Below are 17,724 nucleotides of genomic sequence, written 5' to 3'. Positions count from 1 at the left end.
ACTTCTCATTTTTAAACATATGTGTCAGGTCACACTGTTTAAATTTCTCTCCTCTGCATCCACCTGAGCGCAGCAAAGTGACTGTTAATCCATAAGTACGTGTCCTCTCCTCCAACTCGCCAGGTGTTTTTTCCAAAAAGTGTTTCGCTCTGGAATGCCGAGTCACCATTGGACCCTCTTGCCCCCCCCCCCCCCAAAAAAAAAGAGAACATACCCGAGTGATGATTGGACAGAAGCAAAACGTCGTAATTTCCATACCATCTGAGCCGCTGCTCGGTTATGCCCCCCGTTAAGAGGACTTAGATAACGAAAGGAGGAGCGGGGCGGGGCGAGGGCGGGGAGAGGGCGGGGCGGCGGGCGCCGCCCCGCCCTCTCCCCGCCCTCGCCCCGCCCCGCAGGAAGCCACGCCCCGCCGGGGAAGCCACGCCCCCCTTCCTCCTCCTTCGCCCGCCTCCCCGCGGCGGTGGCGGCGGTTCGGCCATGCAGGAACACTTCTCCTTGGCCGATTGCGACGTGGTGGGCTTCGACTTGGACCACACGCTCTGCCGGTACCACCTGCCGCAGAGCGCTCGGGTGAGCGGGGACCGGGGACCCGGGGGGTTGCGGGGACCGGGGACGCCGTCTGCGGGGGCAGCGAGCCCCGAGCTCGCCGGTACAGCTACCCTTAGGGAAACCTGCAAAGAGCAGAGAAACACTCGCCGGCCCCTTTCTCAGCAGGCCAAGACAGCCATGTCTTCTTCCTTGAAAATGAGAGATTTCCCAACTGTAGAGACGCCGAGGAGAAGGGAGAGCTCCCCCCCCCCACCCCGCCTTCCTCCCTGCCCCCCCTCCGGCAGCTCTAGAGATGCTGCAGACGGAGTTGTAAGTCCGCAGCACTTTCGACAGGCGCCCTTTGCAAACTTTCTGGTGCTTAAAATGACACGCCGGGCTCAGGGGCGCTCAGCATCTCTTGACTTGTCCCCGTTGTCCCTTAGGGCGAGGAGCTGCTGGCGTGTGCGGTGCCTTTCCCGCCATTGGCGCTATTATTTATTTATTTATTTATTTATTTTTCATTTCCTCCCGGCTGGCACATTTTAAACTCCCTGATAACCTTTCGTTGACTCGTCCTTCTTTGTCCGTGTCAGGACTTTGCCACGGAGCGATCTTGTGTTGTGGGTGCTCACGTTGTCCCCCTCTCCTCCCTTTTTTTTTGCCTCTGTGCCACCTGCGTTTTGCACTGCATGGGACTCCTATGCCAATTGCAAGATACTTCGGAACTTGGTATAGAAACAAATGTTTATGAGGTGCCCCATTTATAAATGGGTACGGTTCAGTGCGCCCTGTGTTGAAAAATTGCATTGCTTCCATTAGCTGTCAGTGACTTTCTGTAAAGAGGCATCTTTCTTACAAAAGAAGGTTCAATAGTAGCAAGTTTCTGAAATGTGTGTGCTCTTAAGTTCCTTGTCCTGGAAACTATACAACTCCAGGCTTACCTTCCGTGTTCTGCCTGTGGTGCCACACGTGTTACATCTTGCTCAGCCGTGCTCTTCCTGATAAGAATTTTTTCCGATGAAGACAATTGTTAATTAGAAGAATTTTAGAAAAAAATAGACAATTGTTAATTAGAAGAATTAAAAAAAAAAAAAAAGCCTAAACCCAATGAGCAATATAGAGGAAAAAAACAAAAACATTTACTAAACTTAGTTCACACTTGATCTTCTCACAGCCAGAGACAGACTGACACATGCCCATTGCATGCCTCATTATCATTTGGAAATAAAAAATACTTAAAAATGCTGACAGGCACAGCTGAAGATGCACTTAGTTCTTACTCTTTCAGTGTTGGACTTCATATTAGTCTTTCTCAGACAGTATTCATATTCATTGTGAGAGCAGCTTTTGTAATTAAGAAAAAAAGGCTGGGGAACAGCTTTAAGGAAAGAATTATGAGAAAAAGGGAGCAATTACTGTTTTTGTATGGTCTTTAAGGACGTGGCAGCATTTATGTAGATCTTCTTGTACAGCTTGACCAGCACATTACATTATTAAATCACTGAGTGATATATCAGGCTTTAACAGTGTTATTCCTGAACTTACAAATAGTAAAAATTTACTTAGTAGCTGCCCGTTTCCTTCAAAATACGCTCCATTGGATACTTTTAAAATGTCCCCTAAAGGTAGTTGTTTATTGATTCAGAAGCTGCTTGTTGAGTTTTGGCAACTGTGACACTTTAAAATCAAAAAAAGATTGGGGAGGGTAGGGCAGTGACTAGTCTCAGGTACTTACCATCTTGGTTTCCCAACAGTCCTGAAGCACAGGGGCAGTAAGGTAGAATGCTGCGTACTTGGTTATGCTGAACACATTGCACCAAAACTGTTGTGTGAGCATCTTGAGCTGTTTTCCAGCCATGAGAAAAACACCCTCAGACACTGTTTCCCAGTAGTGGAAGTAGTGGGGCAGGGCCCCTAGGTCCCTGGTTTGAAATTTCTTAGGAGGCACTAACACTCGCATCTTGCCACTTTCCAGGGAAACAGCATCTTTGGCCTCACTTGGTCAATATAATTAATGCATTTATTTTTTCATTTGTAGTTAATATATGATAGTTTTGCCCAGTATCTGGTAACAGAGAAGGGTTATGACGAAGACTTGCTGACTCTAGCTCCAGACAGCTTAGACTTCTGGTGAGTACATTGAAAACAACAAACTTTCTTTCTAACTTCCTTTATGCTATAACCTTTACAAAGCTTGGAAAACAGCTTCTCTTATTGGGCAGTTGTTGTTATGATTCTTGTTTCCAATAGATAAATCCACAATTACAGTTTTAAATACTTGTTCGAAGAAGTATTTGTCATGAGATACTTCTAATGTGGTATTTTGAAGAGAGAACTGAGCATCCAAGCTTGCTTTGTCTGGGCTTCTCGCTGTCTTAGACACAAGCCTTTTAGTCCGACTTACTCTCTTAGTTTATATATGTCCTTTGTCTTCTACCTTCAGTTCAACTGATAAATCCAGTAACCATCAGAATTTAGTAATTTTTATCTTGACAGGTGTGTTTTTGTTTGTGTAAGGCAGAATAATCCCAACAGCCTTCTGAGGAACGGAGGAGGGTTGACCAGGAGGTAGCCCTTGGGTGGCGCATCAGGCACGAAGCTGTGACGCAAAAGGCTGAAATGCGAGTTGCTGCTCTGAGCTCACTCCTCGCTGAGCAGGAGCTTGAAATGTGAATCTCTGATCTTCCAATTTTAACAGGTTATTACCTAGGCCAGGGGGCTGCGAGCTTGAAGGCCAGGTAATCACTACATTTTTTAGGAGAAACACAGGGGTGTTGTTTGTTTTTTTTTTTTTTTTTTAAGTAATGAATGTATTATTGTGTAATTGTTTTGATCAGTTGTTTTTACAATTCAGTACTTGACTGGACAATTTCCAACCAGATCGACTGACAAACAGTCTCTCTGTATTTCTCATATTTTGAGGCCTTTGATGGATGAAATCCTTTGTTAAGATCTAGATATCTCGGCCTCGGTCCCTTATTGGATCTGGAGATTCATTAACCTGGACCTGCAAGCCCTCAATGCTGGTAGCCATCGTGTCAGTGCTACTCACCCAGGTGTCATTCCTGAAAGGCTGTGGTCTGCTTGCTGCCTTCATGGCATACCTTCTTTCCTTTGGGTACCTTATAACAGAGGATGAAGGTGGTACTTTTTCGGTCTCGTTTATTCATTATTATCCTAGACACTGAATGCTGAATTCTTTTTTTTTTTTTTGAACAACCTAAGAGAACGTAGATTCGGTTATCTGTAAGGTACAGATTTACTCGAAGAATTAGGACCTCTTGTTGGATGTCTGTCCTACGCTGTCAACTCTTTGCCTTGTTAGCTCTGCCTAGCATGGTCATGCTGCTGCTTCACATGTTCTTTGGATATTCAGTTGCCTCATTTACAATGATGTTCTACCCGTCTCTCCCTTACTAACTGGTATAATCAGCCTAGGAATCATAAGTAGGGGAGTTACCACCAAGAAAAAAATGTATTTCTTTAACAGAAGTGGCTTAAATATCACATTTCTTAGTTGTATGTGTTTGGACCTTAATTCTCCAACCTTATGTACATGAATACTCACCGAACTCACTGAACAGTGGAACTGGATTTATTTCGTAGGAATTTGCTATGTAAGTGAAATCCAGTCCTCGTTGTAGTAATATGTATTTGCATATATAAAGCGTCATTCAAACATGGAACTATTTGAAGTGTTGTGGTTTTGCTGCTTTTGTGTAGCATCATTGTATACCTTCTGTAACTGCATTTCACCATTCTGATCTATAACAAAGCATTCCTTTGAAAGCAATAATTTTTTGTTTCTTCCTTAAAATAAAATTATTCTTAGTTGTAAAGGCTTGCTCTTGGACATTGAAGAAGGAAACTTCCTGAAACTTGCAGAAGATGGAACAGTTTTAAGGTAATATTGACAATAAGTTTACATTGTTTAGCAAACACAAAAATTTTATCCTCTTTCTGAAAGCCATCTCTCAGTTTTATTAAATATTTAAAATACCAATTTCAGCGTACATTCATTTATTAGATGTAAAAGTTTAAATGCACTTTGGTAATGTGGTGCTCAGCTTCTCTTAATATTACACGTGCAGTTTTTTCATAATATTTCCATGATAACTGCTAGTAAAGAATATCTCACTTTTATTAAACATCTGAGACTCTGAGGACATACTGATCTTGAAAGTAAATTTACTTTTTCAATGGCTACCAGTGTACTCTTTTTCCACTTCTACTAATATCCAGGGTAAGGTTTTCCTTTGAATTGCGATTAACCTGACTTGGAGTCAGTGCTAATGACTAACAGGGCTCTTGTCATTAGTACTATCTTTGTACCATACGCGTTCAAAATCCTTCAGGCTTAGAACATGTAATTTTATTAGCCTGAAGTAAAAATCTGTGTAATTTAGTACTCAAGATAGACTCTACTTTTTTTTCCTGATAGCATATGGGAGAAGGAGCTTGAAGATGCTAGGGAAAATCAGATCTCATTGAAAGAAAGGAAAAAATACCTGTGAGTCTCTGCTGTGTATCCTGAAATTCATTTATTACCATGAATTTCGGAGTATAAATGCAGAATTCGGTACTGGAGGATATACCACAGTGAAGGGAAGAGCAGTACAGGATTACTTCTCCTAGCACTGCCTGCATTTGCTTCGAAACTGGAGCGTGTGCATTCTTTTGAGGCCCAATTTGATGGTCAAGCTGGCTGATTTTTAATTCCTAAAAAGGCTTGTGTGTACTTCTGTGTTACACAGATGCATGCAGGGCTCAAACTAGCACTTTTCCATAGTTCTGCCCTGTGCTCTGTGAATGTTCCCAGGCTTCCGAATGATGTATAGGCTTTCTGCACTGTGTTTTATTGTGCAGTGTATATTGATAGTTCAAGTATAGCGAGTGTCCTCACACAATTGAGAACATTCGAGCAATACAGAGTGATTGTGTTAGCAGGTGAGGCGCGGTACCCGTGCCCCCAGCCAACCAAACCTTTGTGTAGTAGGGCTTTTATCAAGGACTGTAATGTATATGATAAAAGCTTAGGTCCTGGGAAGCTTCTAACTTCTAAAAAGAGTTACTTCTGATCAGCTTGCATGCACCTCAGTATTCAGTTGCAATGCATTACTTTGCATTAGGAGTAGTTTGGCTGGTTTCAACTTTATCTCTTTCTTTTTTTCTAATATAAATGACTTATTGCATCAAATAGGGCAAGCCATGGTACAAAGAGCATCACATCCGAAGAGATCCTGGAGACATATGGAAGGAGGGAGTGGAAGCATTTTAATACAGTCAGTGGAATGGTTTCCCGCTCAGGTTAGCGTGTCCTTACCTTAGCGTGTCCTCTTCTTTGAAATTGCTCTGGCCCCTTCAGTGCCTCATAGTATTAGTTCCTACTGCAAATATTTAAAAATACTTGATCTGAGACTTTCTGGAACAGGTGAATGTTTTGGGGAAGAGTTGGGGTGGTTTTTTTTTTTTTGTATTTTCAACTTCTAATACTAAAGTTCAACTTAAATTTAGGTCACCAGTGATGAGACAAATGAGCTGACGTAGGCGTGTTTTAATTATAGAGATGGGTATGTTGTTCCTTGATGAGGTAGGCTGAGATTACTGGCCTATCTCATTTAGGACATATTTGGTAAATCTTAACTTTTTCTTAATTGTTGACTCGTGAACGCCAGTGCTGTTACTGGAGGCCTAGGTGCAGGTGCAAAGAACAAAGCAGGTCTGGAAACAAAACTTGTCCTCCTGCAACTGTAGTTTCTTGATTTTGAGATGGGACTCACTTTGAAGGCACTGTTGGTGTTCTTGCTAGGTGCTCTGTGCTTCCTCTCCATTTTACTTTCATCTTGGCAATTGTGAGTAATACACATAACGTGCTCAGTTGAGTTGCATTGTCCTATGTAATGGAGGTATCCTCCTTAAGATTTTGCTGATGTAAACTTGTTTGTGGTGCTTATTCTAAACTGGAGATAATCATTTGCGACAAGGTAGAAGAGAAAGGTTTCCTTTGGTCATATGGCAAATGTGCCTTTCTTATTTATTGGAAAGTGCACTTGCACTCTCTTGTGAATGTTAATCCCTGTTTTGCTGACTTCTTCTTTAATATACTTAAGAGACAGCACAGGCAAGAACATGAATACAAAAAAAAAAAAATCACTGGTTAAATCATTTCATTCCTAGGAAAGAGTTGTTGACCATGACCTCGGTCTAGGGGTATGTTTGCACCCTCCTGACTTTGTTCAGATTTGGGGGCTCATGTAGTAATGTGGGCACGCTTCCCCTTGGGCTAAGGCGTTGTCTGCAGCATGTGTGTGCAAAGGACAAGACTACGTGTAAGACATGTCCAAATGTTTCTGAAGCAACTTCTCAAACTCTTTCTTTGTGTTTCCACTGCCAGAGAAAAGGATATTTTGGAAGAGTTGAGTGATACTATCCTGACTCTTAAAACTCATGGTTCTCCCCCATCTCTTCCACCTTAACTTTTAGAACCTTAAAATGTATTTTTAAAATCTTGCTGCCTTGATATAGGTGAAGAACTTTCAGTTGCCCATTATGAGAATCAGAAGTGGGAATAAATGCTAACAAAGCTTGTGAAGCAGATAATGCTTATTTCCAGTAAAATCCAAATAGGAGCTTATACTATTATTTAAATGTATTTTTTTTATTTGTGATTAAAGCATACAATATGGTTTAATAAAAAAGAAGTAGAATTTTTTTATTATTCTTTTTTTCCAGCTAAATACTATTTGTATGATAATTATTTTGACCTGCCAGGCGCTCTCTTGTGTGCAAGGGTTGTGGACAGCCTAGATCAGGTAAGAACTGGATTGTTTGAAACTAAAGTATTGCATTATCTTTCTCTTCCCCCACCACATTTCTTGAATGCATTATTAAATGCATAGAAATAGCATATCAAACAATGTCAAGGTCTTTAGCTGTTTTCTTGTTTGGAATTTTTCATGTTGGACTTAGTGTATTAAAGTTGTCTCTGAAGCTAATTGTGAGCTACTTGGCACGTTGGAAATAAATGTACTTCCACCAGAGGGCACAAATAACTCAGATATGGATAGAAATGCACTGTTTTCCAAGTTTACTCTGTGGTATGCAGAATATAGTTCTTAAAATCTTCTTTAATTATACTTGATGATACTTGAATTAAATCTAATGTTAGTCTTCTAACACAATTTGTTAATCTGCAAGGTGTTAATGAGTTGAAAGCTTAACTCCATCCTTTTTTAAACTTGTTTTTGTCTTAAATATATTGATCTGTGTACACAGATGTAAATACACCTCTAGAATAGTATCCTTTTCTTTTTTCTCTGCTAAAAAACAAATTAAATTCTCAAGGTAGAAAATAAAATTGCTTGACCCTTTTTCAGTGCTTTTTAGATAGGTAGACTGTCCCAAATTCTACCTTTGAAGTTTGATGCTAATTGATTTGGTTGTGTTAAGTTCAAGATTCAAGCCTTCTTTGGGTGCAGCTGGGGGTAGGAGAGGGTTCTTGTGCAGTAAGTATATCGGTGTCAACAAGAGTACTGATGTGATCTTCTGGCTAAAGGTACCAAAGCACTGCAGCACTGAAAATTGCAAATACTAAACTTTGTCTGCAGAGTGAAATTCAGAGGTGTGAAATGAGTATCTGGGATCCCTTTGGGTGTCAGCTGACTTGAGACTTTAGCCTCTGCTCCAGAATAGCATGCTGAGTAGATTGCTGCCTAAGTCCATGTGCTGCATGAAGAGTTAGCTAAAGCTAGCTTATCACGAAACACTGAGGACAGGTGCGCCATAAGACTCTTAATTTTGTGGCTGATTAATCTCCTTCCTTTACTGTTCACAGCTTAGAACCCTCTTTCAGATGTGACATCTGTACTGTATTACTTTATATTTAATTTAGACTCAGCACAAATGACCTGCTTATTGGGAGAGAAAGCATGTCATAGCGTGTGTTTAATAAGCTTGCACCTTCAGTTACTAGTTTGCAAGCTGGAACACTGACCCTGGGTCAGTGCCATCTTCAGCCAGAGAGAATTAAACCCATGCCGTTCCTCCGGAGAGCTACCAGAAATGGGTCACGCATCCTCTTTATCAGCTGGCAGTTCTTGCATAGTTGACAGGGTGATTGGCCCAGTTTCAACAGGAGAGCTACAGGCATTCCCAGGAAGGTTAGCAACAGCCAGATGAGGAAGGTGCAAGGCAGGAGGTTGTCGGCCTCTCCAGCACTCGTGCCTGCAAAGTGCTGCATCTGAAGGGTTAGAAACCATCACATCGTCTTCTCCCACAGTTCTGGAAGGAAGTAGAGGCTTCCGTTTCCTGTTCTGGGAGCCTGGTTAGTAAGGGCTATTTTCTTACTCTTTCTAGAGAACGTTCTAGGATCAGGAAAGCTTCCTACTGGAAACAGATGGGAGGTTTGGGTTCAAACCGGGTGTAAACGTGAGTTGGATGCTGGGCTGCTCTACAGTGTTAAAAATGAATCTGCTGTATCCAGAGCCGTAACTCTGGATTTTTTTGGCTTTCAGACAAAGCAGAGGAGCCTCTTGGTGGTTTGGATCTTCACATTGAAGAGCTACACAAAATACTGCTTTGTCTGATAGTTCAGCTAATGAAATCACATTTGATAATCACACCAAAATCATGGTGGACTGCATGCGCATGCACAGTTTCCTCTCTGGTTTCTGGGAATTGGTCTGGTTTCTTGTATGTCTCATATGCAACGGCTGTGGATTTGCAAGGAATTAGGTTGACAGTTATTTTAGTGTTCTCTGGGGTCAGATGTTTTGAAGGAAGTGTACTCACTTTTAAACTGGTACTCACTTTTAAATTGGTATCCATCTGTCCTTAAAACAGCACTCTGATGAACTGTTAGCTCATTGCACTGATTTTTAAAAAAGAAACAAACAAAAAAAAAACCAAAACACAAAAAAGCGCAAACAAACCCAAACTAAGGAGCAAGTCAGCAATGTGGAGTATGAAGGAAGTGGACAGTTGAATCCTTCTGCCTCAAGGTTAGTGCTAGTGTAGGCTGATGCCATTACCACTGGACAGATAGGTGCTCCCCAACATCTCCTGATTGCGGCTTTGAATAATGACCTTGGTTAGCAGCCAACTGGAGTTTGACATACATGAAACCTTTTCTCTTTATTAATTCTTTTATGTATTTCTGCGGCAGTTTGCTGTACGAATGGATTTAAAAAGAAAAATTGAAAGCCACAGCACTGTATCTTTCCTACTGTTAACCTATAGAGCTGGTGGATGATAAGCAGACTGCTATAGTGCTTGTAAGTCGTGCACAAAGGGACTTGTTTGTGGCACTTGCTAGTTGTGAAATTAAGGGCGGGCTGTTCCTCTGGAAGCCTCCATGGCAGGTTGACTTCAGAACGTATAAACTATGTGGTTTTGGTTGGTAATGTTAAGGGTTGTGGGGTTTGTTTTGTTTTTTTTTTTTTTTCTGTTTCTGAATGTTTCCCTCTCTAGAAAATGCTTTATGCTTACAAAATGGGTCATTATTCAGGTATCAATGCAGTGGTCAGGACACAGAGGGTGATGCCGTGAAATGTTTTAACAGTTGCCTTGAAATTTATCCTAATGTAGGTGCGGAAAGCCTGCAACAACACTGCAAAAATACTTTCTGTGGCGTACAAACTCAAAGAGACTATAGCACCTGCTTTACTGCTGAGTACCTTTTACAAGCTCAGTAGCTAATCCGCTGCTCTGTGATATTGCCTGGCTGAATAATCGCATCTGTTTAAATCAGCACTCCTAAAATTTGTGGAGTTTGAGAGTTCTGTGGGGCTCAGCTGGTTGAGAAGCTTTTCCTCTCCCTCGGTGAGATGCTGAAAAGGCGGTTGAGGTCAGCTGGAGCACTTCTGTGCCTGGGTGGCTTTCTAGGAACGGCGAGAGGCTGTTCGCAAGTGCAGATCGCCTTCCCCTGTCCTCCTGCCAGCGCTGGGGTTTGGCAGTCTTCAGAGTACAATGTGACGCCATGCTGCTCAGCCTGGCTTCTGGGCGAGTGTTTTGTACGGTGTTTGGGGTGGAGTTGCTGGCAGGAGGACGTTACCTCTAAATTAGAGCCAAGGATTTTGCCAGTTCTGAGGGTGGAAGTGCCAGGCTGTAGATAATGTCAACCTGCTAATTAAGTACAGCATCAGCAGCTCTAAACACTTCTTTTTCCCAAATGCCGGTGGGATGGCTCAGTCAGTGAGTTGCTGTTCTGTCTGACACCCCCCCTTTGCTGTAAGGCCTTAGAGTTCCTCACAAATATGAATCCTTTCTCCTTTCCCCTTTCTCCCCCACCATAACCTTCTGAAGTAGGGAGATAACTTGTCTGCGGTTACCCAAAGTTAAGCTGGGTACAGCTGAGTCCTAATGTCCTGAATCCTACTGTCAAAGACTGTTTTGCTCCAAATACTTTTGTTTATTAATGGCATTGCTGTCACTGTTCCAATATGAAAGCTCAAAATAGCTGATACTTGATATAATGACTGGGTTCCTTTTGACACTTACAGCATGATGGTCAGAAAAAATACGACTTCTGGAAGGACATGGTGGCTGCTGTCCAGCATAATTATAAAATAACAGCTTTTAAAGGTAAGTGGGTTCACTGAAAACTTAACTATAATAGCTGAAAATATTACATGTGCTTGCCAGAGCAAATACATTTGCAAGTACACTGTAAGCTACTCAACACAGCTTTTACTTTTCAAGCTTCCGAATAGTTGTATAGTAGACACACATTTATCCTGGAATAGGACATCTTTATCATTACTATTTCTATTTCATTTAGCTGGAATTGTTTTGCTATCTTTAGTGATACTTATGATGTGCTACTTCACTGAATTTAGAAGAAAAATTGTTTCTTACCATGATTTGTATGGTAATGTGGACACACTTGAACTGTAGTTTGATTCTATTCCTTGTGTCCTTGCAGTTATAAATAAAAGCAGAAATGCATTGGGGAAAAAAATTAAAGTACTGACTAATATTTCATCATTTTCTTTAGTGCTTTAGTTTTGATTAGAATTCCTCCTGTAGTATTGACACAATAATGAGGAGACTTGTTTTGTTATAAACATGCTAAAAATTGCAGAGGATTTTTTTTTTTTTTTTATAATAGCCTTCCTCCACCCAAAGCCAACCTTATAATACCGTAATATAAACTAGAGTTGGAAAACACCTTGGATACCCTTCAGCTAGAAATTATTTTCCTTCTTTCAAAGACTTAAATTCTGAGTTTCTATTAGGCATATAAAATAAGAAGTTCAGAAAACAGGTTAACAATCTCGTGTGTGCACGCAATTACTTGAAATTGTTTTTAACTATTTTTTTTTAAAAGATTATATGCGGTTCAGTTCAGAATTCTGTATCATTTTGCTGACAGTATTTTCCAATAGAATTACCTCTGTTAATGCAACATACATTAGGTACGGGTGTAGTTTGGACCCTCTTAAGACTTACCTTTTGTTTGCCACAGCTGTACTTCTTGCTGTATTCCTTTCAAATGTAATTGACAAAATTGTCTGGGAGAAGTTCTAAACAAAAACAGAAGTTGATGTTAGGATGCATATTGTAAAAGACAGCAAGCTATTCCTAAAATGTTTTGTTTGATGTTGTTATTGTGTTTCCGTTGGAGCTTTGAGTGTGATTGGTAGTTAAAAATCCCTCTAGGAAGTCATTGATATGTGAAATAACTGTATCCTTTGTTTTCTGCTGGTATTAAACCAATGCTAATCAACTATAACTATTTTCTCATAATTTTTGTTCATTCTTTTTTCAAGTCATGAAAGCTTTTTGTTTTAAAAGGTGTGGATCATGCAGCATTTGGCAAAAAGAATAATTTTTAAGTGTTTTTTGGAAACTAATTAGATCAAACAGATGTTAAAGTCTGATCTTTGTACTCATAAATAATCGCTTGGGTTTATTTATGTATGAGTGCTTGTGTGTACATTTATGCATATACCACCCTATCAGGTACCTATTTCTGTATGTAAGCAAGGAATCTGCATACAGATGTGTGGTATGACTTAATCCTTTCTAACTCCTATCAGAAGTGGTACCTAATTTAACACACCTCATTGTCTGTTATAAAAGTAATGAGGCACATGAACAACAGTGTTGAAGATGTAAGAAAGCATAATAACTGATAAGCATCAATTATTTTGGGCAAAGCTCTGTAAAATCAGAAGTAAAACAATGCAGATCGTATACACTACTTCAATATTTTAATATATTAATATATGAAAGTACTATGCTCTTTCATGCACCACTTTGAAAGTCCTCATAGTGCTTTTATTTTCCTTTTAATAATGTGGTTCTGCAGACAAAGTCCTAAACAGGAAGTCAGAAGAACCAGAGAATTTCTTCCTGTATCGCTTACCTGTGATATTCCCATGGAATATTTCTTTTCGCCTCGGGTCCCTCAGTGCAATGAGAATAACGGTACTAATCTTCTGTCTCAAGCTTGTGCCAAAGAGATTATTTTTTTTCCCTCAGCTGCAAGCTTAACATAACTTCCTGAGGAAACTCCTAAACCTGGCTCTAGCCCAACGGCTACCTAAATACCAGGAAGCCCCACTGTCTTTCTTAGCCCAGAGCCTGGCCTGAAAACCACAGCCTCTTGACTTAACTCCGTGCCCTCGATGCCTTGTAGAGGGTTTAACCCTTCAGAGAAAGGCAGTGCTCATTACCAGTTAGTCAAGGTAAAATTTCTAAAGCAAACTTACTGAGAGGTCAGTTGAGGAGACGCAAAGTTCCCAAGTCGAAATGCTGTCTTAGTAGTGCCATTGTCAGTGACGGAGCAGAACGACTGACCATTTTATTTCTTGAAATCTCTAAGTGTTTGCAAGTCACTTTGGTTTGTTGTCAGTATGCCCTTGTTTCTCTATGTCCTTTCTCTTTTTCACATGATTTCTTTGATCATAATCAGGTGTCTGGTGGATTTTGCTTTTCATTGTCTTAGCTATGGTAACTGCCTTAGATAATTGCCCTATGATATTTTTTTTCGGTGGCTCTTTCAGATAGCCATGATTGTCCTGACTCAGCTTAATGAAGGGTGTTAACCCACTCTTCTACTTATAAAGGAGTGAAGAACTGAGGCTTGCAGAGGGAGAGCAAGACAGTTCCAAAATAGTCTTGTGCTATTCTGATCTTCCTTTCTAAAGAATAACTCAAAAAAAAAAAAAAAATTGGGGGGATCTGCTAAACGATACCACCAGAAAAGCATGATGTCAGGTAGCAGTGAACACAGATACTCATGTTTTCAAAATGGTCATTTCTTACCTAATAATATCTGCAAGAATTCCCTTTGTAATTGATAGCCAAGTTGAGCATTGAATTACTTAAGCAATCCTTTCTGTAAACCTTTCACTTGTTACTGGAATATTTTGCAGCTTTAAGGTGATTAGCAAGAATTTGTATGTGTTTCTCTTGGTTGATATTCTATATGAATTAGTAAAGAGCATTTTTAAAAGAAATGGCATGTGGCAATGTATTTTACAGTATATAAATATGTGGACAAAGGTCCACAAAGCATTATGGAAACAAAGGTCAATCTTTAGAGGAGTAATGAGGGCTTGAAGTACTGTATAACTTTTTCCACATGAAAAATTTCAGATTTGGTGATACTTGGACAGAAAAATCAATAATTTTTGAAGGAGGAAGTTGCGTGATACAGCTGCTTAAAGCAAAATTTTGTAAAATGTCTTTTCTTAGAGGCTGCTTTCTCTCTGTCTTCCATGACGGTTTTTCCATATCATTTCCCTGACACTTCTGAAAACAGTGGCATCTGTGTTTATATAGTGAAAATGACATATTTTTAACACTTTCAGTCAGCTCATAAGATTATATTTCATTTTGGAAGTAAAAAGGTCATGGCTAATACAGCAGCAGAGACTTCATAAATTGCCCATAAAAAGTCTTGATGGGATCTGCCCTCAGGTTTCAAGGATGCATCTGAGAAAACTTGTCACTGACCATCTTTTACAAAAAGGAAAATGAACAGAGAACAAAGGTGCTATACTTAAAACATGGGTTTTAGTAACTTGCATTTTTTTTCTTTTATGTGGTTGATCAGTATTCTGATCAATAGATCAGCATGCTGATGTGTGGGAAGCACTACTTTGGGGAGGAAAACTTTGGATCTTTCTAAACTACTCCATTCTGTCCCAAAAAATGTGCGCGCACGTGCACACGCACACATGTTCCCACACACAGAGGTTTTTGATTGCAAGTTTATGTTATTACCCTGTTGTCTTGGCCGAAGATAGTGGATCTAGATGTCCGTGATATGTGCATTATGTCATTTATATGCAACTTCAAATGCAACAAACAAAAAGCAAAGATGCTTTTCTGGCAAGAATCCTCCAAAAATCCTGCAAAACATGAGAAATTCCTAATGTTGATGTAGACCAGTGATGAGAGATCGTTATTTGTCTTAATTGAGAAAATGGCAACAAAGATAAAAGCAAACAAATTTGTTATACTTCTCTGCTGAGCTTCCCGGCTAAATATGGAAGGGATTATTTGGGTACTTTGTTTGAATGCTTAAGAACTACTGAAGTTTGTCTCAGAAATGTTTTTGAAGCCTTTGGAAATGAGTTTTGTACTATTACAGGCTCTTATGTTTTCATTTTCATCTCCTTGGATTTTTTTTTTTTCCTCTAATGTCCATGACCCAGAAAAAGATGTGGTATCTGGAAGAGCTTTATTTTTAGGTAGATTGCTGATCTTCATGTGGAGAAAATTAAAAAAAAAATAAAATAATTCAAGAATCTTAGACCTTCTCAATGTCCCCTCTAAACTGAGACTTCAAAGCTAAAATCAAGGTAGAAGTTGTGCTTGTGCCACAACTTGGCATGTAAACTCTGGCTTTTCAGTGTTAAGAGTTGCTTTCTTAATGACTTAGTGTCTGAACAATTACGAAAAGCCTTCAAAAAGACAGGCATGAGGTACAGGCATGAGGTATGAGTGGTAGACTTATTTGAAGTCCTATGTGCTTATTCGAGGAACAAAGATGTTAAAGGACAAAACTTGATTTAAAGTGGATGGATGATAAGGATTACTGAACTATGCTTTTAAGAATACTGTCGGAGCCCAGTTTCTTATGCAGAGACATGTTAATTGGAATCACAGGACAGTAATGTACTGCCGAGCAGCAAGCATCTCCAACAATTTTAGACATGTGCTTTGGCATACATTTCAGATGTAAAGCAATTAACTGGAGACATTACAGCTACTGAGCAGTATTTTCCAGCTGCACAATCCAGTCCCTCTATTTGTTTCTGAAACAAAAGTGGCAGATTGGTTCAATGTGTTGGCAGCAGCAAGTGCTATGTTTAAATATTGGAAAGTGTTGTTGAACTAATGCAAGTGACTGCACAGGAAAACATTTTTAGTGCAAGAAAGAGATAATTCTTAGGAGATCTGTAATTAATATTTAGCCTAAAACAGGAAGGTAGAAAAGTGAGGATAGACAATTCAGACTCAAGTGTCTTGATTTTTATTTTGGCTTGAAAGAACAGTATCGCAGGATTGTTACTTAGAAATTGAGGTACTGTCCACTGTATTATTTCCATACAAACATTTGTGTGCAGTGTTTGTAATAGTGGTACCAATTTGCCTCTGTCTACTTGGCTGCTAAAATAAGCAGATCTCAAGTTACGCTCTCTACTTAAACATTTATTATTTTACCAAAGTATAGCCTAAACCACAGGCTTCCTTATCCAGCAGCACTGAGAAAAAACAGTTCTGCAAAGTTACATTCTTGGTAGTTCTTTACGGTTTCCAAAACATTATATAGTTTTGCTTGCTAATGATGGATCAACCTAAAGGTGTCCTTGCTTTTTTTATTAATCCCAATGTATTATCAAGTACTTAGGAAATTGCTGATTTCAAATGTACACAACACAACAGGCCTCATTCATGAAGGAATGGTAATATCACAAAATTTCTAAATGTGGGCCTACGTACTTTAAGTGCAAGTGATTTAAAACTACTGTTTAAAAAAATGAAGCTAAAAATAATAGGTCAAGAGTTCATAAGGTTTTGGATGTATCTGATACTTTGAAAGCACATGAATGGTAACTGTCATTGGAAGAAATGTATGATCAAACTATTATAGTTTCATAATTTATAAGCACTAATTTTATGAAGCTATCTTTATACCATTAACTTTTCATAGTGTCATAACAGATTAATCTAATGTCTGTTTGTGAGATGTGTGTAAGTATGGTAAATATGATTGTCTACTGACTAATTACTTTCATCACCTCATAAATTTACCATGTAAGTAAAAGATATTCCCCAGACTGTTGTGTTTTAAAGGAATGAACTGTTCAGGGAAAATCAGTGCAAAGATTGTCTCCAAAATGGGGGTGGTAAACCTGTCTTTGTGAGCGTCTGCATGCTTGTGAAGGTATGTTCTTAATGTCTGGACTTGGTGATAGTTGTTTGACAGTACTCTGCATATTGTTGTTTTACAGAATGTTAGGAGCTTAAAAAAATATTGAACTAGTTTGTTACTTCAGACTACAAAATGTGCATCAAACAAAGCTAAGTGGATTTCCAGGCTTAAGTCTAGTTGCCTTTTCATATTGTGAAAGTCTTACATCTTCAGAACAGGTAATAATTTGTAAATCTACCTTTCTCCAAGGTAGTTATTCATTAATAAGGAAAGCAGAACTAAACTAAAACTGTGACAAGGTATGCACTGTATTAAAGCTGTTTTCTTGACTCCTATTTGATGGCTTAAAGATGAAGCTGATATACTTCAGGAACATTCTGCTATATTATCCAGCTGTTGTGATGGCTGTGGTGTATCTGAGACTGTTTACTTTGACTAATACCTTCAGTTAATTCAAGTATAGTGAAGTGGGATCTAGAGTCCTGGAATGGCTACTTCATGTGTCATGAGAAGTGATAGTTAGAAATCCTGATTTTTTTATTTATTTTTTTTTTAATAAAATGAGACAAAAGAGAGGCTGGTGCATTATATTAATTCATAAAATTTTAATGTTGCATTCAGTTGGACAATTGATCATAATTTGAAACAAATTTCTTACGACAATTCTCTAAAAACATACAATATTATTCTACTAAGTTTGAACCAATCTCTTCCACCTTCTCACTCCCTCCTCCATTTCTGTTGCAAAATTGAAGTTGCATGACCTTTTAATGACACATCAGATCAGTGCCCAGTTAAAATGG

The 17,724-nt window shown here is 39.4% G+C and overlaps 1 protein-coding gene across 1 annotated transcript in view; it reads left to right on the top strand.

Annotated features, from left to right (window-relative positions):
- Positions 1 to 470: 470 nt before the first annotated feature.
- NT5DC1 (5'-nucleotidase domain containing 1) overlaps positions 471 to 17,724 on the top strand; it is a gene marked incomplete at its 3' end in the record, with an annotated part of 150,548 nt that continues 133,294 nt past the window's right edge. The window contains exons 1-6 of the mRNA XM_082480729.1: positions 471 to 573; positions 2,570 to 2,661; positions 4,364 to 4,435; positions 5,732 to 5,838; positions 7,264 to 7,343; positions 11,031 to 11,112. Of these exons, the coding sequence (XP_082336855.1) occupies positions 481 to 573; positions 2,570 to 2,661; positions 4,364 to 4,435; positions 5,732 to 5,838; positions 7,264 to 7,343; positions 11,031 to 11,112 (526 nt within the window). The 5' untranslated portion in view covers positions 471 to 480. The remainder of the gene's footprint in view (positions 574 to 2,569; positions 2,662 to 4,363; positions 4,436 to 5,731; positions 5,839 to 7,263; positions 7,344 to 11,030; positions 11,113 to 17,724) is intronic.

This window comes from Vanellus vanellus, assembly GCF_965231255.1.
Source record: "Vanellus vanellus genome assembly, chromosome: 3".
Taxonomy (NCBI): Eukaryota; Metazoa; Chordata; class Aves; order Charadriiformes; family Charadriidae; genus Vanellus; species Vanellus vanellus.
This window is presented reverse-complemented; position numbering and strand designations above follow the sequence as displayed.